Source organism: Nicotiana attenuata, unplaced genomic scaffold (genome assembly GCF_001879085.1).
Source record: "Nicotiana attenuata strain UT unplaced genomic scaffold, NIATTr2, whole genome shotgun sequence".
In the NCBI taxonomy this organism is placed as follows: domain Eukaryota; kingdom Viridiplantae; phylum Streptophyta; class Magnoliopsida; order Solanales; family Solanaceae; genus Nicotiana; species Nicotiana attenuata.
Window position 1 is genome coordinate 188,743 of NW_017670670.1, and position 26,048 is coordinate 214,790.

Consider the following 26,048-nt stretch of genomic DNA (forward strand, 5'->3'; position numbering starts at 1 on the left):
ATGGTTAATGTTGCTGATGATTCTGCACCTGCTAGTTCCTCTGCTAATTTCATACCTGACCCTTCGAGCCCCTTGTTTCTCCTGTCTTCTGATGTTCCGGGAGTTTCCTTGGTTAGTAATCCTTTTTCTGGGACTGGTTTTGGGGGATGGAGACGAAATATGATTGTCTCCCTATCTGCTAGGAATAACATAGGGTTTATTGATGGAACAGTTCTTAAACCTCCGGAAAATTCCCCTCAATTTAGGCAGTGGGATAGGTGTAACAATATGGTCATATCTTGGCTGACCAATTCCCTTACACCAGACATAGCTGAAAGTGTCCAGTACTCTGACACTGCCCAAAGTATTTGGACTCAACTTAACAAAAATATGGTACTGTCAATGGTACCAAGGTTTTTGAGATAAAGCAAGAGTTAACATCCACTAGTCAAGGGTCTTTGGATATAGCATCTTACTTCAACAAGCTAAAGAGATTGTGGGATGAATTGGGTTTCATGCGTGCATCTCGTGGTAGTTCTTGTACATGTACTGCCAAATCTGAGCTCCAAAGAGAAGATGATGAGAACAAGTTGCATCAATTTCTCATGGGGCTTAATGACACCTATGTTGGAGTTAGGAGTAATCTGCTCATGATGCAGCCTCCTCCATCCCTAGACACTGCCTACAACATCTTGCTTCAGGATAAGAGACAAAGACAAGTCTCCTCACCATCCCAATTCCGTACTGATTCAGCCTCTTTCAATGCCCATCTCACTAACAAGTTCTCAGGGACACCTGCCCCTCCTATACAGTTCAATCAAAAAATCAACTTTGATCTCAGCAAGTCAAATATAGTGTGTAGGTATTGCAAGAAACCTGGCCATTTGGTTGACAAATGTTATAAGCTCCATGGGTTCCCACCAGGTTTCAAATTTACAAAGGGTAAGAGGATTGCTGCAAATGTTGAGGTGCAGGGTTATCCAAATTCTGTTGGTTCTCAAAATACTGTTGAGAGTTCTCAAGGACCTTCTGAGTCAGAGTCTTTGATTCCTGGGTTAACCAAGGATCAATATTCACAACTTATGATGCTACTTCAACAGACACAAATTTCAGAGTCACAGCCCCAGTCCAGCCTCTTGGCATCTGCCAACTTTGCTGGTACTTTCTCTCCAACCAGTTGTCTAAAAAATATATCTTATGGTGCTTGCATGTTAACTAAAGTAGATGAATGCATTTGGATTATAGATTCTGGGGCCACTGACCACATGACCTCCAATAAAGACCTTCTATTTGACATTAAGCCATTAATCATACCATACTTAGTTACTTTGCCAAATGGTTATAAGGTCAAGGTAACATGTACTGGTTCCATTCAATTCCTTTGCTTCACATTGCATCATGTCCTTTATATTCCTAGTTTTTATTACAACCTTATCTCTGTATCCAAACTTGTCTACCAGTTAGATTCTATTGTCCTATTTACTAAGTTTTCCTGCTTGATACAGGCCCCTTCACTGAAGAGGCCACTGGAAATTGGTAAATTGGATGATGGTCTTTACAGGCTTGTTCACTCCTCTCCTTCTCTTCAATCTCATGCAACAGCATGTCAGTCTAGTTCTATAACTGCCCCTTTACTTGTTGAAAATGTTCCTTGTAAATACCATTCTCCATTAGCTACTGATTCTGTTTCTTGTTCTCATTGTACATACCATTCTGAACTGAATAAAATGGAGATGTTATGGCATAACAGACTGGGGCATATACCTTTTGTTAGGATGAAAGAAATTTCTCATATACCTTGCAAATTTTCCACTAAAACAGCCTTTCATTTGTACTGTTTGTCCATTAGCCAGGCAACCTAGGTTACTTTTTCCTGATAGTTCTATTAAAACTACACATGCTTTTCAACTCATACATGTGGATACCTGGGGTCCTTATGGTACTCCTATTCATAATGGGTGTAAATATTTCCTAACAATAGTTGATGACTTCACTAGAGCTACTTGGACTCACCTTACGGGGTCCAAGAGCAATGCATTTCCCCTTATCAAAGCTTTTATTGCCATGATCAAAACACAATTCCAATCTATTGTACAAACCATTAGAAGTGGCAATGCATTTGAGCTTGGGTCTAGCAGTTGTGGCAGTAACTTCTTTGCTGAAAATGGAATAATTCACCAAACCTCTTGTTCTCACACACCACAACAAAATGGTGTGGTTGAGAGAAAGCATAGATATCTGTCAGAAACCTCAAGAGCCTTACTTTTTCATTCTCACCTACCTATTAGATTCTAGGGTGATTGTGTGCTTACTGCTACCTATCTTATAAACAGATTTCCTTCTAAACTTCTTAACAACAAAACACCTTTTGAGCTACTTTTGGACAACCTCCTTCTTATAACCATATTAAAACATTTGGTTGTCTCTGTTTTGCCTCAATCCCCAAATGCCATAGGGATAAATTTCAACCCAGAGCTGATCCTTGTGTCTTTCTGGGATATCTATTGGCTAAGAAGGGTTACAAGTTATACAACTTGAAAAATAAGCTTACCCTAATATCCAGGGATGTAGTCTTCCATGAAGATGTCTTTCCCTTTGCTTCTTCTATGTCCATTCCCAATGCTCCTTCTCTTCCTCTTAACCCCTCTACTAGTTGGAGTTTCCCTACTGATGATTCCTTGCATGATACCTCTTCAACTTCTGTAACTCCTGCTTTCTCTTCACCATCTCCTTCTCTTTTTCATCAACAGTCTCCCTCTCCACCATCTGCTTCTCCTTCACAGCACCAATCTCCTTCTTTGCCAACACAACCTGCTCCCAGGAGGTCCAGCAGGACTCATGTTCCTCCTGCTCATCTACAACATTATGTTTGTAGCCTTCCTCCATCTCTTACTGGCCCCAGTTCTTCTTCTGCTTGTCTTCATAGTTTAGTTAACAATGCTGAGGTAGAGCCTGCCTCATATCAGCAAGCTGCCTCTCTTCCTGCATGGCAGGAGGCCATGAGGAAGGAGTTTGAAGCCTTAGAAGCCAATCATACTTGGTCTATAGTTCAGCTACCTCCAGGTAAGAAACCCATTGGTTGCAAATGGGTTTATAAGATCAAGTATAGGGCTAACGGGACTGTGGAAAGATATAAGGCTCGATTGGTTGTTAGGGGTGACACCCAAGTTGAGGGTGTGGATTTTACTGAAACCTTCTCCCCTTTTGTCAAATTTTCAACAATCAAGTGCCTTGTTGCTGTAGTTGTCAAACAAAATTGGCCTCTTTTTCAACTTGATGTCAACAATGCTTTTTTGCATGGTGATTTAGATGAAGAGGTTTATATGAAGTTGCCCCCTGGGTTGTCAGCCACCCCTTTATCTGGTTGTGCTTCATCTTCTTCTCCTTTGGTTTGCCTTCTTCAGAATTCCTTATATGGTTTGAGACAGGCTTCTAGGCAGGTATGCCAAGCTGTCCCAAGCCTTATGTTCCAGGGGATACTCTTCTTCTCTAAATGATTACTCTCTTTTTTCTAAAAAGTCTGCTTCTTCTATTATCTTGTTGGTTGTATATGTTGATGATATTATTCTTACTGGTAATGATTTGGAAGAAATTACTGCTTTAAAGAGTTTTCTAGATAATGAGTTTAAGATCAAAGACTTGGGGGTTCTCAATTACTTTCTTGGAATTGAAGTTGCTTACCACTCTGATGGCCTACTCCTTCATCAGAGAAAATTTATTAAAGACCTTCTCAAGGAGTACCATTGTGAGGATGTTACTCCTGTTACTTGTCCTCTAATCCTCTCTGTCAAGCTCAAGATAGATATGGGTGATCCTCTTCCTTCTCCTGAAACCTATAGGAGTCTGGTGGGTAAGCTCAACTTTCTCACTCACACTAGACCAGACCTGGATTTTGCTGTTGATCGCGGCCGTCTCAATACTACACAATGGTAGGAAGAGTGGGTAGCAATAACTAATACCCGAATAGTGGATCAGGGTCGAAATTCCACAGGGAGCTAGTAAAGGAGTTATAATATCGGTCTAGCCTAGAGTTGCGGTTGTGCTTCTAATATCACTTCTAACATTTTTGGTTTTGATTTTTATATCTTCTACTTTAAGACTAATAGATGAAGCTAAATTATGCTATGGAGATATTGCTAAGTTATAATTAATATAGAGAAAGGGACTAGGGTCGTGGCGTTACCTAGGTGGTTAACCAACGAGCAGATGATACTAAGGATAAGATGATACACTTGGGGCTTATGCTATAACCGTTGCACAATTGTACCCACTCTCACACCTCTCGGTAGAAAGAGTGATTTTGCCCAATTGACTCTCTCGAGACCAATTGGGTAGGCCAATTAGACCAAGCAACTAGGGTTCAAGTAGGGTGATTACTCTCTCAAGATTTAACCCGTTAATTGGGACTACCATTCCTCATGGGTCCATCCCAATTCCTTGTTGGGTCAATTTTGGGGTCATGGACTCTCTTTCTCAAGAAGAGTTAAACCCACAAAGCTAAAATTAGTGTTTGCAACCACCAATTCTAAATTAAAACCTAAAATTAACCCAAATAGCAAACACCCAATATCATCCTAACCTTAGATGGCAACACCCATCAATTACCCACACTAGGATTGAGCCACAACCCTAGCTAATGGGTTTAGCTGGACATAATTAAAGAAGAAATAGAAGAAATAGAAGAAGAAATAACCATATTAATTAATAGCTAATGTTAAACTAAAATACTCTATGATGAATTAAAGCTAAAATGCCCAAAATAGGCTAAAACATATTTCTCACGAGCGCAGCAGCTATCTGATATACAAAACTTGACCTAAAAATGGTAAAAATGTCCTATTTATACCGGGCTGGAAAACTGGACAAAAATACCCCTGCGGGGTTAGCGCGGACCGCGCAGAAATGTAGCGCGGCCGCACTTGAAGACGGGCGCGGACCGCGTATAAATGGAGCGCGGCCGCGTGGTAGTACTTTGGCAAAAACACCATTTCTCTGAATCTCATCCACGCGGACCGCACTGATTTGTAGCGCGGCCGCGTGGGACTTCTCCTTGAATTTGCAAGCCTCTGAACTTCACAAGCGCGGACCGCGTAATAAGGAGCGCAGACCGCGCAGGATGCCCTTGAATGAACCAGTCTCTGAATCTCCTAGCGCGGCCGCGTGGCAAAACAGTGCGGTCCGCGCTAGGTCTTCTTGTTCCCCACTTCACTTGGTCTGTGACACTTGGCAGGTTTCACTCCGTTTTGAGCCGATCTTTGACATTTGTCATCTTGTCGCTCAAACCTGCAATCAAGCGCAACTTGTAAGCATTTTGGGACTGTTTTGTGGCAATTCATAACAAAAGCAATAGCAAGTAGGGGTATAATCATGTTAAAATCCTAACTTATCAACTCCCCCAAACTTAAACCTTTGCTTGTCCTCAAGCAAACAAAATAAGACCCGCCCTTAAAAAGGCAATCCAAGAGTTTCCAGCCATCCTAAAGTAACCTCAACAAGCATCAATTGGTACTAACAATTGCCCTCAATACGAATGCATCATTAACACATTTTAAGCTTTTGAAAACTATGGATCAAGTGTGCCACAAGAGCAGGTTGACACATTTCATCAAAGAGCTTTTCTCAAATACCTTGGTCATTGTGGAACCCAAACTCAAACATCCTCAGCTCTCCCTAAGCGAACCTCACCTTTTAGAGTATTGACACACAAACCGAGGTTGATGGGATTTCCACTCAATTCTCTCAAAAAGAACGTCACAAGTCCGGCTCTAGGTACCATATGCTTGCCCTTTATGTAAGTTTCCACTAATGTAGGCTCCCTTCAACTCAAGATCATATAGGGCTTTTGTGGAGTCATTGTGTAGGCTTTTGGGTACGGGTAGGACATGTTTTTGTTCAAGTGGGTTCAATCTTCCCTTAAGCACTTCTTTTGTCTCATTTTGGTATGCTTTCTTGACTCATTAGAGTATTCACTTCTCTTTCAAGGGGTTAGAGAGACGCACTGTCGCTCTTTCTTATGCAATTCAACACATTTATCCTTTTTCTACTTTCTCCACATCCTTTTTCACTTTTGTTTTCTTTGAATCCCCTTTTTGTTCTTATTTTTGATCTTTCTTTTTGTCTTTTCTTTCTTTTCCATTGCCTTCCTTTTCTTTTTGCTTTTGTACCTTTTTACTACATTGTTTCCTTCTTGTCTCTCCCCCCAAACTTTGACTTTGCCATTGCTCAAGGGAAGTGTGGGTGCCAAGAATCCTGTGTTTCATGAGCGGACCAAACACATTGAGGTGGATTGCCATTTCATTAGGACAAAGCTTCATGAGGGTCCTTATTCCTTGCATCATGTTCCTACTGCTTTTTTCGAGCTATGCAGATGTCTTTACTAAGCTTTGACAGTGTCTTGTCCATCATTCATTACTGCTACAAGTCTGGGGTTCAAGTCACCTCACCACACGTTGGAAGGGGGGTTAGATTAAGAAGTTGGACCATCATATACAGGTTATGCTGATGTTATGGCACACCCCCAATAAAAGAAGTCCATTTGTTGTTGGTATTTATTTTTGGCATGCAGCCCACTTCTTTAGGTTGAGGCCCATTTTCATGTCTTTAGTAGTTAGCTAATTTTGTAATATCAGAATTTTGGACTTCTTGCTAGAAGATACGATAACCATTTTTCCTTTTTTTCAAGTTTGATGAATAATGAAAAGCTCTCCTTCTCTCTTCCTCTCGTGATTACCTTCAAAAACTTTACAATATGATTTTGATCAATTCCATGGAGATCAATGTTTTCGCAAGGTACTTTTTGATCTAATCTTAGTCTTATTGATACTAACTTTTTAGCAGAATCTTCTCTTCTTACCAAAATAGTACTTTAATCATGAACTGCTATTGTTTGATGTTGATCTTCAACCAGCCTTTGGCTTAACAACTAGGAAGATACGGGTGAACAAGGAGAAAAATATTATCCTTTACTGCAGAGGAGATATATGATATAACTTTAATTTAGGTACAAAATCTTGCTGTCAATAAAATTCAACCTAACAACATCTAATGGTTATGCTATCGTTAAAGTTAACAAATTTCTACATGTTTACTACAGGATTGAACTTGCAAAAAAGTTTCTTTTCCAAAGGAGTCCCGGCCAATACTGAACATTCAAACTTGGCTTACTCATGAACTGCTCAAAACCTAAGCTAAATAATTATTTGCGCGAACATCTAGAATACTGTATATTCTGTCATGTGTTGAATTGAAACATTCATCATTCTCTCACAGCACCAACCTCAACTGACATTGGCGAAGGCAGCAAAAGAAAGAACCCTTTAGTTGTGCCGATGAAGAAAATCTTTTGTTGCTCCAATGAAGTAGTGGAATTACCAACTGGACAGGGTAAATCATTGAAGGTGAAAACAGAACTGGAGCCAACGATGGAATGAAATGGTTACCAATAAATTGCCGTTTGTTACTCTTTCTATAAAAAATATATTTTACACTTTTTTCTCAATCACTCTGTTATGCGAAGTTACGTATAAGATGCAACTCTTGACATTGGTATCATAGAAACTTCAAGGTTTAAATGGCTTTGACGTGCTGTCTTGTTTGTAAAAATATTTGCAGGTAAAGCAAGTCTCTGCTGCATTTCACTTTTGGCTTTTTGGCTTGTACATACTGTTGAGCTATAACTTAAGGTAAATATTTTGCTTATTTGCTAATCTCTCTTTTTAAACTTAGTGAATAATCTCTATCGCCGTCCTTTATTTGTTGGGAATACTCTGAAATACTAATAAAGTGCAACTCTTTCATATAGATAAAATTTTAAGACTGCCCTTGAAAAATACTTGTTTAGCAATGGTGTAAAAAGAATGCGATAAAATTGCATGATTCCTATTCCGATGTAGGTTATCGGATAATCTTGAGTTATCCTTCTGGTTAGGGGGATGCTGGTGCCACTAATTTTCTTTTTTTAATAAGTTAATGTATTATTAACAAGAATGTACCAAGAAGGTACACAAGGGTACAACAGAGCGGACATCACCTATAAATAGTCCCTTATTACATATTTCGTAGCAGATTCAAAAATTCTAAGTACTGATCCTTACTATCTGATAAACATGTATTACACTACTAACGTAGATCACACAATCATAAGTTCTTAGTTCTAGAAGTGTGACTCTGTATATTCTCAAAACGAGCTCTATTTCTTTCACTCTAAATGATCCGGATGCACAAAGGGGTGGTCCTCCCAAGCTGCTTTTGGAACGTTGCCATCGTTTGTTCCTGCCAGCTATCCATTAGGTTCCTGATATATGAAGGCATAGTTATAGTGACACCACAAAGATTCAAAACGAGCGCCCAACATTGCTTAGCAACTTTGCAGTGAACAAAAAGATGGTTAACGGATTCCAAAGATAGGAGGGGGCATAAATCTTACCTTCCTAAGATACATATGAAAATTGTTACCTTTCAAAAACAAAAAAAAAAATACATATAAAAATTAACAGAGTATTGTGAATGCGTATAAAAGTTATTACCACTGTACAGATGCGGTAAAAAATGTCTTAATGTTGTTGCATTGTTGTCAAGATTTTCTGAGGTCTTCGGTATAGTTCATTAATTTAAGCCTACCCTTGAAGAATACTTGTTTAGTAACTGCTGTAAAAGAGTGCATCAAATTGCATGATTTCTATTGTGAAGTAGGTTGTGGGATAATATTGAATTATCCTTTTGGTTGGGGAGGAACTACTGGTGAAACTGATTATTTGATGCAAAATTTCAATTGCCCATTGTTTTGGCTGCTGCATCCTCCTTTGTGTTCTCTTTGAGCATGTAAACAACCGATAGCTTTGCTAGCTCTAGGGACTAAAATCTCATCGATGGTGAGGTTATCTATTATGGAGCTATTCAGGATATCATTGAGATTGATTGTTGGGGTTGTTTTAGTATTGTACTATTTAGATGCGACTGGTTTCATAATGAAATGGATGAATATGGGTTAACCCGTGTGTACTTTAAAAAATTATGTAGCACATATGTAACGACCCGGCCGGTCGTTTTTGGAATTTACGCCCCGATCCCCCATTAACTGCTTCCCCTAAGTTCATTTCTGCTATTTTGGTTTGCTGGGACGTTCGGTGTTGAGTTTTTGAGAGTTTTGGGACACTTAGTCCCTAAATGAGAACTTAAGTGTTGAAAAATGGTCCGTAATCGGAACAGTGTGAAGACGATCTCGGAATGAAAATCCGATGGTTCCGTTAGCTCCGTTAGGTGATTTCGGGGTTGGGAGCGTGTTCGGAATGCTTTTTGGAAGCCTGTAGCTCATTTAGGCTTGAAATGCCGAAGTTGGAATTTTTGAAGTTTCCGGTCCGATAGTGAATTTTTGATCCGAGGGTCGGAATGGAATTCCGGAAGTTGTTGTAGCTCCGTCATGTCATTTGGGATGTGTGTGCAAAATTTCAGGTCAATCGGACGAGGTTTGGTTAGGTTTTTGATCGAAAGTGTGTTTTGCTGGAATTTGAAGTTCTTAGGCTTGAATCTTTGATTAATTCGTGCTTCCGGCGTTGTTTAGGGTGGTTTAAGGATTGGTACAAGTTTGAATGATGTTATGCGATATGTCCGTAGGTTTGGTTGAGGTCCCGGGGGCCTCGGGTGTGTTTCGGATGCTCAACGGGGCATTTTTGTGTTGTTCAAAGTTGCAGATTTTGCTTCAGCTGTTGCAGACCATTTCCCTTCTCTGCGATCGCATCATTTCTTCCGCGATCGCATAGTGTAAATTCGGAGGGTGATATTTTTGTTCTACGCGATCGCAGTATATGGTTCGCGATCGCAGAAGCCAGTTTCCCCCTTCTTCGCGTTCGCAAATGCACTCACGCGTTCGCATAGTAGAACTTAGGAGCTGGTGCCTCATTGCTATTTCCTCTTCGCGATCGCGTGGCCCAGTCGCGGATCGCAATAGCTCTGTTCTCTCTCTCTGCAATCGCATGGCTTGGATGCGTCCGCATAGACCATTTTCAGGAGCCTTTTAACTTTACTCTTCGCGATCGCAAACCAATTCCTGTGATCGCATTGAACAAAATACATGGCAGTTATAAACAATTCAAGAACGAGGGTTAGCCATTTTTATCAAAAACACAAGCTTGGGGAGCTCGGATTTGGGAGCAATTTCAAGGGTTTTTCAAGGGCAATCACCGGGTACGATTCTCTATACTCTCCTATGACTAAAACCATTAATCTAATCGCAAATTCACCCTTTAATTTCGTATTTTTGAATGGGAAGGTGGTAAACTTCTTAGACCTAACTATGGGTTTTGAGGGGGTTTGACCTCCGATTTGGGAAACTTTTATATGGTTTAGACTCGTGAGAGTACGAGGGTTCTGAAAAACGTAAAATTATTCGAATTCCGAGACGATGGCTGGAGGGGCATCTTTGGGTCATTTACCTATTTTCGCGCCATAGCCTTAAATTTAATAGTGAATCAGTTGTTTGCAATATTAATTTACGATATTAATTGAATTGAATAGATTTGGGCCATTTGGAGTCGGATACTCGTGGCAAAGGCGTGGTTTCTATTGATATTGAGCCGGTTCGAGGTAAAGTGGCTTTCTAACTTGTGTGGGGGACCTTTTCCCTTAGGATTTGTATTTTTTGATTTGAGTGCCTTGTAACGCGGAGGTGACGGCGTTTACTTTGAGCTAATGTGTTGGAACCCGATTTTTTAAGATTTGAAATTAGTTCATTCTTTCATTTTGGCTTTATCGTACATTGCAATTAAACATGTGCTAGATTAGAAAGCATGAAATTAGTGTGATTTAACTTGCTAGATGCATTAAGTTGCTTAAACTGTACTACTTGAAGCCATGCTAGCCAAGTTACACTGTTCTTTCTTTTTGTACTTCGTTCCGTGTACCTTCTGGTGTTGACGTCACTTACATTGGGACTACGGATGTGGGATTCCGGTAGCTCCCCTCCCTACCCCCCTTAGTTTGTTTATTTGGACTAGGGTTGATTCCCGTAGATTCCCCCCTGCATTTTACTTTGGGACCTCGGCGGTGTTAGATTTCTGATAGATCCTGCAATTGAAAGTTGAAACTACGGGACGGATCGCCGGAAGATCCTTCGATATACACTATGATGGACATACGGGACCGTATCCGGGAGATCCACTGTGACAGTTTGAGAATAAGGACTACAGGACTGTATCTGTGGGAGATCTCATTTGACAATTGGTTTGGAGCTGTACTTATATGTGCGTGTTCCGTCTTTGTGTAATTTTGCTATGGCTTGTTTTAACCATCTTTTATTACACGTTGTATTTTTATTCTTCCAGTCTCATCCTTAATTATTGTTATTCACTAATTTTGTCTCAGTTATGCAGACCTTGCCTGTACTACGCCTGATCTGAGTTAGGGCCTTGCACATACGGTAGTACACGCTGTGGTGGTACTCCAATGCATCCTCTGCACATTTTCTTCAGATCATCAGGTACCTCTACTCAGTGCGCCTATCATGAGCAGGATGGACTACCGGAGAATTCGAGTAATCTGCTCCGCAGACCGAATGAGTCTCCCCTACTTAATCTATTGTAGTATCTTAGTTTTTTCCTTCTTTCTTGTTGAAATTCTGGAGTTGTGAACCTTTACTAATAAATATTGAATGTGTTGCCGTGAGTTTCGGTTTTGTGAAATTGTTTTAGACCTTGTGATATTGATTTGTACTATGCCAAGCGGCATTCACTAATTTCCTTATGATAAAAGAATTTGATTTTTCTCTATTTTTCCCGCAATTAATCATACTTCGCAAGTATTGTTAGGCTACCTCCCGTCCATAAGGGACCAGGTCCGCATTGACATGTTCAACGTGGTTGTGAAGCCTATGGGTCGTGACAGACAATGACCCTTTTTGTGTTAGCATCACAAGTTTATCAAGTTTTTTATGTGGAGGATCCTGTTGAGAAAGATGTTTATTATGCAAGGAATAAAGTCCCTGTTGATTTATATGATTTAGAGGAAGAGAATTGCCCCAATATTGAAGACGCATTTTGGAGGGAGCCTAATGATGACGTTGGTTCCTTAAGTGGATTAGTTGATGTTGAGTTTGGATGCTCAAGAAACGATGTACCCGTTGATATCGTTGATATTCCATCTAATGCACAATATTCACATGATACAATTATAGAAACATCGAAAGAGGAGAATGAGTTTGATGATACTGATTGGGATTGGATGGAATCAGATGATTAAAGAAGATACTTCTTATATTCTTTTAAATATATTCTGTTTAGAGTGAGTAATAATATTTTTTATCAATATTTTATAATTACTCTTGTTTATATAATTTTAATAAATTTTTTTTTCTTTAATTAGTATTTTAGTCCGACATGATCCAGTTTTGCAGGATTTGGGATCTTCTAATATTTTAGCAGCTCTTGGTGACGTTAATATACATCAGCAAATCAAAAAGTCAGAATTCTTCATTTGTGTTAGATAGAGGTAGGTGAATTCTTCATTAAGAAATCTATCTTCTTACTGTTAAATCTATAAAAAGTAGTTGCATATGTGACTTTACATGTTAGATATCTTTATGTCAATATTTCCAAAAGATAGAAGTCAGATGTCAGAATGAATTGAGTTCCTACTGTGCTGCTGCTACTAGTGAAAATGGAGGTTCTGGGAATGAATATTATAGGAACCAGCAGCTAGCAGCAACAGCTGATCAGTTTGTCCTCTGTTTGAACCTCAATAATTTCTAAAAGATAGCAGCAACACAAATATAAAATATGCATATTTCTAAAAGATATAAGATTGCTTCCTAGAATAATTTCTGATCTTGAAAGCCTTAGGCTAAGTGTTCTTCATCAACATAGTCCAAAAGATGCCAATGCCCATCATTTCGAATGCCTGAAGGCCTGGGCATCCTCCAAAAACAAATTCCATGATTTAATATCAGTACTTAATTTTATATTCATTTGAAATAGAAGGAGCACAAAAGGAAAATGCTATAAATGCCTAACTTGGGTTCCTCCTTATCATCTTTATAGTTAGCTAATGAATCAGAGATGTTTTCCATTTTCATTATTCTTGAACCTATTTGTCTTTGAATTTCACCTTGGTGTATAAGGTAGTAGTCATCTCCTTCCCTTATAATCTTCAATCCCCTGAAAAATCATGTAAAAAAATTATGAATGCAAAACTAAAACATGTAGTATAATACGTTGAATTTGGCAATTTTGAGCTTACAATCCATTGCGATCACAACGATCTTGAACCTGAACCCATAAAAATTATGTTTCCATGTCTTAGAATCTGAAGGAGCATAAAAAGTGGCTTGATCTAATCCCCCATCTTTCTATAAACAGATCACACCATAAGCTGTTATCTGAACCCATAATTTTCCACTTTCTGCAAACTTTCAACAAAAAAAAAAAGACATTTTTTTTTATAATTGCCCAATTCTTGGAAACAATTCAGTCATTTACATGAAAAAGAATGAAACTTTGACTTTTTTTTGGGTCAAAACAGAGATCCAATTTTAGTGCCAAATTCATTTGACTGAAACAGTTTCATGCGAAATTCAGATCATCACAGTCAAGTAATGCATAACTAGAAAGATACCCAATTGTCAGAAGAACTAAAATTACTCCATATTAACTGCAAATCCATTATGTAATAAATTTCCAAATGNTCCGCATAAGCGGGACCGCAGAAGCGGTCCCTTGTCCGCAGAAGCGGAAATCCCTGGGCAGAAATAGAAATTTCGAGGGTTTGAGTTCATAAGTTACAAAAATTAATTGAGAGCTCGGTTTAAGGCGATATTGAGTAGGAGTTGAAGTGCAGATCACTGGGTAACGTTTCTTTGGTCCCTTCTTGTTATATTTCATCATTATATAGTTAAATCCACCATTAGAATTCGAATTCAAGGTCAAAAATTTGGGAAAAATTGGAAGAAACTTCATAGACCTAATTATTGAGTTTTGAGTGGGCAATTGACCTCCGATTTGGGAGATTTTTATATGGTTAGACTCGTGAGAGTACGAGGGTTCTAAAAACGTAAAAATTATTTGATTCCAAGACGATGGCTGAGGGGCATTTTGGTCATTTTACCTATTTTCGCGCCATAGCCTTAAATTTAATAGTGGAATCAGTTGTTTGCAATATTATTTACGATATGTAATTGAATTGAATAGATTTGGGCCATTTGGAGTCGGATACTCGTGGCAAGAGCGTGGTTTCTAGTTGATATTGAGCCGATTCGAGGTAAGTGACTTGTCTAACCTTGTGTGGGGGACCTTTCCCCTTAGGATATGATATGTGGTAATTGAGTGCCTTGTACGCGAGGTGACGAGCGCGTAAGAGCTAATTGTTGAAAACCCGATTTTCTTAAGATATTGAGATTTAGTTCCTTTCATTTTGCTTTATTCTACTTGCAATTATAACCTGTGCTAGATTAGGAAAGCATGATTAGTTGATTTAACTTGCCTAATTGCTTAAGTTGCCTTAACTGTACTACGTGAAGCATGCTAGGCCAGTACTACCTGTTGCTTGTCTTTTGTACTTCGTTTTCGTGTACCTTCTGGTTGTGACTGCGCACTTACATTGGGACTACGGATGTGGGATTCCGGTAGCTCCCCCTTCCCTTGTTTGTTTACTTTGGGACTACGGGTTCGATTCCCGGTAGATCCCCCCCTGCACTTTTACTTTGGGACTGCGGGTTAGATTTCTGATAGATCCCCCTGCACATTGATAGTTGAACTACGGGACGGTATCCCGGAAGATCCTTCGGATATACACTTATGATGGACTACGGGACGGTATCCCGGGAGATCCACTGGACAGTTGAGAAAAGGACTACAGGACGGTATCCTGGGAGATCCTCATTGTTACCATTGGTGTTGAGCTGTACTTATTCTGTGGTTGTTCCGTTCTTGTGTATTTGCTATTGCCTTGTTTAACCTCTTTTATTACACTGTTGTATTTATTATTTCTGTCAGATTATCATCCTGTTAATTATTGTTATTACTATATTTTGTCTCAGTATGGCCCAGACCTTCCTCGTCACTACCCGACCGAGGTTAGGCTTGGCACATACTGAGTACCGCTGTGGTGTACTCATGCCCTTCCTGCACATGTTTTTCATGTGCAGATCATCAGGTACCTCTACTCAGGCGCCCTATCAGTGAGGCAGGAGGACTACGGAGACTTCGAGGTAGATCTGCTGCGTCCGCAGACCGACGAGTCTCCCTCTTATTCTATCTTTAGTACTTAGTTTTTTTCCTTCTTTCAGTTGTTAGAAATTCTGGAGTTTGGAACCTTTACTATACACTTCTGTAGTCTGTGTTGCCCGTGAGTTTCCGGGTTTTGGGAAATTGTTTTAGACTTGTGATATTGAGTTGTACTTGCCAAGCGGCATTCACTACAGTTTCTTTTAGATATATGATTTGATTTTCTCTATTTTTCCGCAATTAATATACTTCCGCAAATGTTAGGCTTACCTGGTCATGGGGACCAGGTGCCGTCATGACATGTTCACGGTTGGTGAACTAGGGTCGTGACAACATATGACCCTTTTGTGTTAGCATCACAAGTTTATCAAGTTTTTTATGTGAAGGATCCTGTTGAGAAAGATGTTTATTATGCAAGGAATAAAGTCCCTGTTGATTTATATGATTTAGAGGAAGAGAATTGCCCCAATATTGAAGACGCATTTTGGAGGGAGCCTAATGATGACGTTGGTTCCTTAAGTGGATTAGTTGATGTTGAGTTTGGATGCTCAAGAAACGATGTACCCGTTGATATCGTTGATATTCCATCTAATGCACAATATTCACATGATACAATTATAGAAACATCGAAAGAGGAGAATGAGTTTGATGATACTGATTGGGATTGGATGGAATCAGATGATTAAAGAAGATACTTCTTATATTCTTTTAAATATATTCTGTTTAGAGTGAGTAATAATATTTTTTATCAATATTTTATAATTACTCTTGTTTAATATAATTTTAATAAATTTTTTTTTCTTTAATTAGTATTTTAGTCCGACATGATCCAGTTTTGCAGGATTTGGGATCTTCTAATATTTTAGCAGCTCTTGGTGACGTTAATATACATCAGCAAATCAAAAAGTCAGAATTCTTCATTTGTGTTAGATAGAGGTAGGTGAATTCTTCATTAAGAAATCTATCTTCTTACTGTTAAATCTATAAAAAGTAGTTGCATATGTGACTTTACATGTTAGATATCTTTATGTCAATATTTCCAAAAGATAGAAGTCAGATGTCAGAATGAATTGAGTTCCTACTGTGCTGCTGCTACTAGTGAAAATGGAGGTTCTGGGAATGAATATTATAGGAACCAGCAGCTAGCAGCAACAGCTGATCAGTTTGTCCTCTGTTTGAACCTCAATAATTTCTAAAAGATAGCAGCAACACAAATATAAAATATGCATATTTCTAAAAGATATAAGATTGCTTCCTAGAATAATTTCTGATCTTGAAAGCCTTAGGCTAAGTGTTCTTCATCAACATAGTCCAAAAGATGCCAATGCCCATCATTTCGAATGCCTGAAGGCCTGGGCATCCTCCAAAAACAAATTCCATGATTTAATATCAGTACTTAATTTTATATTCATTTGAAATAGAAGGAGCACAAAAGGAAAATGCTATAAATGCCTAACTTGGGTTTCGTTATTTCGGTGGTTTCAGNCTAATGAATCAGAGATGTTTTCCATTTTCATTATTCTTGAACCTATTTGTCTTTGAATTTCACCTTGGTGTATAAGGTAGTAGTCATCTCCTTCCCTTATAATCTTCAATCCCCTGAAAAATCATGTAAAAAAATTATGAATGCAAAACTAAAACATGTAGTATAATACGTTGAATTTGGCAATTTTGAGCTTACAATCCATTGCGATCACAACGATCTTGAACCTGAACCCATAAAAATTATGTTTCCATGTCTTAGAATCTGAAGGAGCATAAAAAGTGGCTTGATCTAATCCCCCATCTTTCTATAAACAGATCACACCATAAGCTGTTATCTGAACCCATAATTTTCCACTTTCTGCAAACTTTCAACAAAAAAAAAAAGACATTTTTTTTTATAATTGCCCAATTCTTGGAAACAATTCAGTCATTTACATGAAAAAGAATGAAACTTTGACTTTTTTTTGGGTCAAAACAGAGATCCAATTTTAGTGCCAAATTCATTTGACTGAAACAGTTTCATGCGAAATTCAGATCATCACAGTCAAGTAATGCATAACTAGAAAGATACCCAATTGTCAGAAGAACTAAAATTACTCCATATTAACTGCAAATCCATTATGTAATAAATTTCCAAATGAATCAGAAGAATAAAGACTAACCCATGTTTGTTTGGCTTGCAAGGTCTTCCTCTCCAGTCAACTGAGGTTTGCTGTGTTGATGTATCCATAACACAACAGATTCCCTTTTGAACTTATTCTTTCTTGTCTCTTCCCTATCCATCAACAGAAATATGTATTGCTATCTTCTTACTTTGACATAGAATCTCAAAGCATAATACTATATTGGTACAAGAAAATATATTAGAACACTGATTGCTGTCTTCTCAATGTTTCAAAAGTTGATTAGTTTGTCCTCTGTTCTCTCAGTTTGAAGGTAATACTATAGAGGAGATTAGTTAATTTCATGTGTGTTAATTAGAAACTTAAAGCTAAATGGAATACTGGAATTTCATGTACTGATGATTATATATGGTGTTGAATGTGCAGGTAGAAGAACACTGCAAGTTAAGCTCAGTGGAAGGCATAGCAGCTGTTGTGAATCAGATTTTAGGTAGGATTTTTTTAAATCTGTTACTACTTTATCTAAAAGTTTAAACTATTTAAGATTAAGACCCAATTTTATTTACTTAATTATTATTAGTGGTCTTGTTGTTAATGCTTTGATAACTTATTTCATATTTAATTTTCTGAATTTGACAGGAATTTGAATAGTCATGAATCAGGAAGGGCACTCAAGTAAAAACAAAAAAGCTAAAAATTGCATTGCAGCCGGATCACTTGCATCTTTGCTGAACCAAAAAGTTTCATCGTTGAAAACAAAAAGAATTGTTCAAGCTACAAGGACAAATGACAAGCATCATCTAAATTTAATTGAAAACTAACTTCCGCAATTAGGAGCTCAAGTGCAAGAACAATTGTTGCAACTGCCTTTGCCTTCTGCTTCTCCTCCAGCACAAACTGTACAAGAACAAGTGCAGCAAAATTCACTGAACACTACCTCTCTTGCATCACAAGCAGTACATGAACATATGCAGCAACTGCCACTCGTACTTCACAAACGGTACATGAACAATTTGAGGATTCTTCCAATCATGAAACAAACGAACGATCCGAGGAACAAGGCAAGAACATATAAATTTCATTTCGTTAAATTAACAAACAATATTGACGGGATATATGGTGATTATTCTTACTTAATATTAATGCAGGTCCTTCTGCCGAAAAAAGAAAAAGAGGCAAAACTCTGATGCCAAGTGTTCGTGGTAGGAAAGAGCGCAAGCTAATTGTGCTAAATGAGAACAATCAACCCATAGGTCCTACTGATGATGTTGTAGCAGAGTTAGGTAGCTTCCTCGGCACATTGGCAAGGAATGCGACCTTTTGTCCTCTTAATGTGTTTAATTGGAGGAAACTTGAAACAAGAAAAGATATGTGGAAATATATCAAGGTATGAAGTTCGCAATATTCTGTGTAGATATTTCATATTTTTACACTAACCTAACTGTACCAAATTTGTAGGGAAAATATGACATTTCTGATGCTGCAAAAAGGTGGGTTTTTTATTCAATTCAGAATGCTTGGAGAAAGTATAAGAATCAATTATTGAAAGACCATTATAAAGCCTATAAGAATGACGAGCTTCGAATGGAGAATAGGCCGGTTGATGTTCCTGAATCTCAATTTAGGGATCTTCTTAATTATTGTAACTATGATGCCTACAAGGTAAAACTAAGTATTGTCCCATGATTTTCTGAGAATGTCTAGTTTATGTTTAATTAGAAATCACTGAACTATCTTTATACATCAAATGAACTTAAGTTACATAACTTAGTGCACAATTTAAGCTTGATTTGAATCTGTTGGGACAACTGAACTGGACAACTCTGTATTCATTGGCTGATTTGCAAAAAATGTCCCAAACCAATACCGAGAATCGCAAAAAGTTGAAATATCCACACACTGCTGGTAAAAAAAGTTATGCTCGAATATGCGAGGTTTGATATTTTTTTTCCTTATTATTCTTTTAAATATGAACTTATTAACTTTAATCTAAAATATTTATATATCACTTTTTATATAATCAGGAAAAAAAGAAAGAAACTTCTGAGCCTCTATCAAGCAAGGACATCTTTGTGGCTACAAAAAACGAAAAAAAAAAAAAAAAAAAAAAAAAAAAAAACCGAATCGAGTATACAAGGCCTCGTATGCGGATACTCTTAATAAAATTGTACGAGTTATTAATTTAAAGTTTGTTGTTATCATTTGTCTGTTCTTAGTTATTGACTCAGTGTCATATACTTTCTGATTTAATAATTACTCAATTTGGTCTTGTAGGCTGAAATGGAAAAAATACAATCAACACAAGAAAGTGAAGATGGCAGTCAATCAGTTGACGCATTTGCATCAGTCATGGGACATGAGCATCCAGGTCGCCTAAGATTGTATGGACGTGGGGTTACCAAGACTTCCTTAAAAAGAAAAGTGGGAGATTTTGGAACCTCTTTAAGTTCTATTGATGAGGTGATACCGCAAAAATTGGAGGAAATGGAAGAAAGGATGCAGCGAAGATTGCAGGAAAAGTTCAATGCACTAAAAGATGCCATCGAACTACAAGTTGCAGTTAACATCATTTCACAACTTAAGCATCTGAATTCAGATTTATGGGTTGATCCCAGCATGCTAGCTTTCAATGCTCGTTCACCTAGAGAAGCTTCCTCTGCACAACAAGATGCTGTGCAACTAATCAATCGTTTATCTACTGGGAGTAATAATCAAGATCAGTACGTACTCCAGATGTTAGACCCCTTATTTTCTTTCTTTCTTTCTTTCTTTCTTTCTTTCTTTCTTTCTTTCTTCTTCTCCTCCTGCTTCTTTTCTAAGGTTTCACTTTAACTTAATCGATCTCTTTAAGGTTATTTCTTCGTCTAATTTTATATATGTTAATCAAGAAAGTGTCTGGTTTTCTGCCAGCTTCGTCCCCCCTTATATATATTTGATTATCTCATTTTGGAAAGAATCTTTCTACTGTGCGTATATAATAAATGGATAATTCGGAGTTGACTGTTTTGTGATTAATAAATGGATGATTCGGAGTTGACTGTTCTTGATTATCACATTTTGAAAAGAATCTTTTTGTTTTGTAACCCAGGAAATTATCAAGGAGAAAATAAAATATATTGCTAAACAACATGAAAGTAAACAGGTATGAGACAGAAGTCAAAAGCAAGAAAAACATCCACTATCAAGCGAAACAATGGAAGTGCATAAGAATTTTCTAACAGTGACTTTTTAATTCTTTACCCTCATCGAATTCAAATTTTCCACTTCATCCACCGACTGATTCTTTCCTCCAAGTGAACCTGCAAGAACGATGGTATTAGGCTAAAATCTATCCCATCTCAAGGATTCTGTTTTAATCAATACCTAACTTCATCCTCTATCTCCTTTACTGCAATAAGAAAATATAGCTATACACTTTAAAATTTAATTTTTTAAGGTTGGCAGAAGTCTACTGAAGAGAATTTCTATCTAGTTTGAAACTCATATCTGGCACAATCTTATAAAAAGCTGTACAGGAAAATCAGTGCCTTGGTTACGCATTCTGATGCTATAAAAGCATGATAAAGAGATTTTAGCTGAGTACAAATTAAGAATTTATCACAACATACATGAAACACTATGCTATTTCACTCATAGTACTTTTTGGCTCTGCAACCTTTATTTTTGAATTTGTGTTGGCATACCAATGGTTTCCGAAAGAAAATAAGCCTCCATATGACTCGAAATAAAACTGGTGGTTCTGCGCCTCCTCCTCTGCCTTTACAAGCGAATCGTGATGTTCAAAAGGGTGAAATTACACCCAAAAACACAAGGAAAGATGGTGCAAGAGTTATTCTAGGGGCTACTGCTGCAACAGTAGCAACAGCTGTTGCTATAGTTGGTCATATTCAAGACTTTGCCACTAGAATTTTGAGTTGGTATTTAACTTATTTTTTTCTCTCTCGGTTGGATTTATTACATGCAACTGACTATAATACATTTGAAAACTTTGTGCTTTATGCAATTATCTATGGACCATACCCATTCTTATAATGATACACAAACCCTTGAAGGATAATGACTTTATTTATCCTCTTTTGTAGGTGGAGCAATTGAAGAAAGGGAAGATGGAGATTGTGAAGATCTAGACCTTACTTAAGAACTTTGAATTGTTGTCCATGTAGGAATCTTTTGTTATCAACATTTGAAACTTACTCTAACTCTTGAAGTGTTGAAATGTAAAACTTATGTGATTGGGTTAAAACATTTTGGTTTTGTGGAGACAATATAGATTATGAATTGTTTTATCTTTTTATTTATACAAAATTTCAGGTTATTAAAAATTATTATATATGTAAATATTTATTTACAGCCAGGGCATAATAGTCTAATAGAACCGTTCTAATAGGTCTTGCAAACCGTTCCAATAGGTCTTACAAATCGCTCCAAAATGTACGACAAACTGATACAATAGGTAGTTAAAACCGTTGCAAACCGTTACAGTAGCGTAATGAAACCATTAGAATATCTGTAAATAAACGTTGCAAAAGCTTACATAACCGTTGCAATAAATTATATGGTACCGGCTGCCAACCGTTGTTGTAACTCTTTGGTAACGATTTTTAACCGTTGCAACTGAAAAGAAATACTCGTTGCTTCAGACAGAGGAACAACCGTTGCAATAGATGGCCCTCCAGCAATGGTTTGGATAACCGTTGCTCTAGATCTATTGGCACGGCAGCGTATGTAACGGTCGGTAAACCGTTCCAATAACTCTATGGCAACGGTTTACCTGTCTATTGCAACGGTTTTCCGGCTGTTGCCATAGGCTCATTTTCCAATAGTGGCCTAAGCCCATCTTATGTTACCACACGTTTCAAGACTTAGAAAGGTAAATTGGGGAATATTAATTCCTTGGTTCATTAGGAGATAACAACAGATAATGGAGAAGAACAAGGCAACTGTGGCGGCACTGTGGAGAATAGCAGGGATTTACTAATCTTTATTTTGGATACACTTTAGTGGAATATTGTGGAAGAAAAGTGTTAGTAGACTGTATTTGTAAAATAATTCTGGAAATATAAATGAGTATAAACAGAAATGAACATAAACAGAAATGACATAAAACCAATTCGAGCCCACTGAATTCACAGTGTTTCCTTAAGGAATTTAATCCCCTCCTAGTACCCAAGGTTATGGATTATTTCCTCCCAGGATAGAACGAATTACACACTGGTGTAGTGGTACTTCAAACCCCAGTGCTTCAGCGAACACAAAGTTCGGTAGCAAATCACACTTACTTTTTGCTTTGTTTGATGCTAAAAGTATGCAGAAGAAGGAGAAGAAACTCAGAAAATCGTCGTGAAATTCTGAGCAGAATAGTGTTGTATTTATAGCCAAAGTTAGGCTGAAATCTGAAGAGGTGCAACTCTTCAGAATGGCTGTTTATGCAAAACGCCCACAGCATAAATGCCATTACATAAATGGCCATTTACTCAATAATAAAGAGGGAAAATAAAGAGGGAAAATTGAAGAGGGTAGCTACTTTTCTGTTACCAAAACAGAAAAACGGATTGGATTTAATATTAATATTTAATATTAATATTTTGTTATTAAAACAAATATTTAATAACATTTCTGTTAATATTTTACTATTAACAAATAAATTTGGTCCAAAAAGTTAATCAATCAATCGATCATTTGACCAAATCCGAATCCGAATCCGAATCCGAATCCGAAGCCGAAGCCGAAGCCGAAGCCGTAGCCGCAGCCGCAGCCGAAGCCGAAGCCGAAGTCGAAGCCGAGCCGAGCCGAGCCGAGCGAGCGACGACGACGACGACGCGAGGCTTGCCTTCTTCTCAACTCTTTAAGAGCTAGAAGAAGAGCAATTGCTTATATACCCATAAAAAACCTCTTCCTCTTCCAATATGGGACAATGCCCATTTGCCAAGGGGGGGACTTAAAATTTCACTCAAAAATTTTATTTCCCTCCATTTCCCATTCACCCTCTTTTAAGTATTTAATATATTAATTAAACACATCCAAAACCCAACAATCCCCCACATGAATGGGGAATGGCTATATCACGGAAGTATGCATGAAAAACTGTGTGATTCGCAAGTAAGGATTAATTGCATCTGGATAAGCAGGTTTCCCTTTGAACTTTCCGTAGTGAACTTATGTCGGATATACTCGATCAATCGGTAGATTTGATATCTTTGAACCGTCGAACTTTAATGTATACCTAGACAACCACAAGTCACACAACCAACCCTTAACCGTCTTTGGTTCTCATTGTTGTGTTCTTTTCAGCCATGAACACCGCCTGGTTTCATAAGTGCGTAGAGAACTGGCCTTACAATGTTCTCCTTGAAGCGGCTAACACTTCACACATACATAGGTGATTCCTAAACGTGTCATCCCGTAGATACACTATTTGATATACCCCGTATCAAATTTAGAAATCATTAAAAAGCCTTAATGCTTTATCCTTGGTACTGAACATTGTCTCATCACGAGAATGGACCAAAAGTTTAGTTGACAATGTTGAACCGTCATAAATGACTTTGTTTGATCTCCTTGAACCTAGATCTTGGGATCTCCAGTCTTCTAGGTAGAGTTACCGCCACTATGACTTGTTCTCGGCCACAGTCCCATTCCCCTTGATGACTTCTCAACTACCTCTCTAGTTAGGCCTTTTGTAAGTGGATCCGACACATTATCACTTGACTTTACATAGTCAATCGTGATAATTCCTCTAGAGAGTAATTGTCTAACGGTTTTATGTCTTCGTCGTATATGGCGAGACTTACCGTTATACATAACGCTCCCAGCCCTTCCAATTGCCGCTTGACTATCACAATGTATGCATATTGGTGCCAACGGTTTGGGCCAAAATGGAATATCTTCCAAGAAATTCCGGAGCCATTCAGCTTCTTCACCGGCTTTATCCAAGGCTATGAACTCAGCCTCCATTGTAGAGCGGGCAATACAAGTTTGTTTGGATGACTTCCAAGATACCGCTCCTCCACCAATAGTGAATACATATCCACTTGTGGACTTGGAATCAGTTGATCCGGTGATCCAATTTGCATCACAGTATCCCTCAATGACCGCAGGATATTTATTGTAGTGCAAAGCAAAGTCCTGGGTATGTACTAAATACCCCAAAACTCGTTTCATGGCCATCCAATGAGATTGGCCTGGATTGCTCGTATATCGACTCAATTTACTTATATTACAAGCTATATCTGGTCGTGTACAACTCATGATGTACATTAAGCAACCCAACACACGAGCATAATCCAATTGTGATATGCTCTGGCCTTTGTTCTTTGCTAATGCAAGATTCACATCAATTGGAGTCTTTGCAACTTTAAAGCCCAAGTGCTTGAATTTTTCAAGTACTGTCTTAATATAATGAGATTGTGACAATGCTAGACCTTGAGAAGTCTTATGGATCTTAATTCCCAGAATTAAATCAGCAACTCCCAAGTCTTTCATATCAAACTTGCTAGTTAGCATACGCTTAGTAGCATTTATATTGGCAATATCATTACTCATTATGAGTCATATCATCCACATATAAGCAAAACAAATGACTATGTGATTTGGAACATTTTTAATGTACACACATTTATCACATTCATTTATCTTAAATCCATTTGACAACATTGTTTGGTCAAATTTAGCATGCCATTGTTTGGGTGCTTGTTTTTAATCCGTAAAGGGACTTAACAAGTCTACAGACCTTCTTTTCTTTACCTGGAACCACAAACCCTTCAGGTTGTTCCATATAAATTTCTTCCTCCAACTCTCCATTTAAGAAGGCCGTCTTAACATCCATTTGATGAATTTCAAGATCATAAACTGCAGCTAACGCTACTAACGTTCGTATGGATGTAATTCTTGTAACTGGAGAGTATGCATCAAAATAGTCAAGACCTTCTCGTTGTCTATACCCTTTGACCACAAGTCTTGCCTTATACTTGTCAATAGTGCCATCATCTTTCATTTTCCTCTTAAAGATCCATTTAGAACCCAACGATTTATTTCCAGGAGGAAGATCAACCAATTCCCATGTATGGTTGTTCAGTATGGATTCTATTTCACTATTGACTGCCTCTTTCCATAACAATGATTCCGAAGAAGACATAGCTTCTTTAAATGTTTGAGGCTCATTTTCTAATAAGAAAGTCACAAAATCTGGTCCAAATGAAGTAGACGTTCTTTGACGTTTACTACGTCTTGGATCCTCCTGGTTAAGTGTACTTTCTTTTGTTTCTTCCCGAGGTCGTTTAGATCCTTCACCAATCGACTCACATTCCTTTTTATACGGATATATATTTTCAAAGAACTCAGCATTATCTGATTCTATAACCGTATTATTATGAATGTCGGGATTTTTCGATTTATGAACCAGAAATCGATATGCTTTACTATTAGTCGCATATCCTATGAAAACACAATCAACGGTTTTCGGTCCTATTTTTACCCTTTTGGGTTTAGGAACTTGCACTTTTGCCAAACACCCCCACACTTTAAAATAATTCAATTTGGGCTTCCTACCTTTCCATTTTTCATATGGAATGGATTGTGTTTTGCTATGGGGTACTCGATTTAGTATTCGGCTAGCCGTAAGAATGGCTTCCCCCCACAAGTTCTGTGGCAAACCAGAACTTATCAATAATGCGTTCATCATCTCCTTTAATGAACGATTCTTTCTTTCTGCAATCCCATTGGATTGGGGCGTGTAAGGGGCCGTTGTTTGATG

At 37.9% G+C, this 26,048-nt stretch overlaps 1 protein-coding gene and 2 long non-coding RNA genes across 3 annotated transcripts; 2 read left to right on the forward strand and 1 right to left on the reverse strand.

Moving 5' to 3' along the window:
- Positions 1-6,359, forward strand: LOC109242109. The gene is made up of 8 exons (XM_019408941.1): positions 1-343; positions 448-1,137; positions 1,225-1,331; positions 1,485-1,680; positions 1,829-2,219; positions 2,435-3,419; positions 3,499-3,825; positions 6,207-6,359. Exons 1-8 carry the CDS (start codon positions 1-3, stop codon positions 6,357-6,359), a joined length of 3,192 nt encoding a protein of 1,063 aa, XP_019264486.1.
- Positions 6,360-6,729: 370 nt separating this feature from the next.
- LOC109242113 lies at positions 6,730-7,661 on the forward strand. The gene is made up of 4 exons (XR_002070351.1): positions 6,730-6,768; positions 6,887-6,979; positions 7,073-7,376; positions 7,591-7,661. It is a non-coding gene; the product is annotated as an uncharacterized LOC109242113 (long non-coding RNA).
- Positions 7,662-16,696: 9,035 nt separating this feature from the next.
- On the reverse strand, positions 16,697-17,691 carry LOC109242114. The gene is made up of 3 exons (XR_002070352.1): positions 17,336-17,691; positions 16,870-17,038; positions 16,697-16,787 (listed from the first exon to the last, which is right to left on the reverse strand). It is a non-coding gene; the product is annotated as an uncharacterized LOC109242114 (long non-coding RNA).
- Between the last annotated feature and the right edge of the window lie 8,357 nt (positions 17,692-26,048).

Bases quoted from the DNA above. Each gene is read 5' to 3' on its own strand.
- LOC109242109 (XM_019408941.1), top strand. From the start codon at position 1: ATGGTTAATGTTGCTGATGATTCTGCACCTGCTAGTTCCTCTGCTAAT. The intron at 1,681-1,828 runs GTACATACCATT...TTTGTCCATTAG, and splicing joins TTCTGTTTCTTGTTCTCATT to CCAGGCAACCTAGGTTACTT. The intron at 3,420-3,498 runs GTATGCCAAGCT...TTTTCTAAAAAG, and splicing joins TGAGACAGGCTTCTAGGCAG to TCTGCTTCTTCTATTATCTT.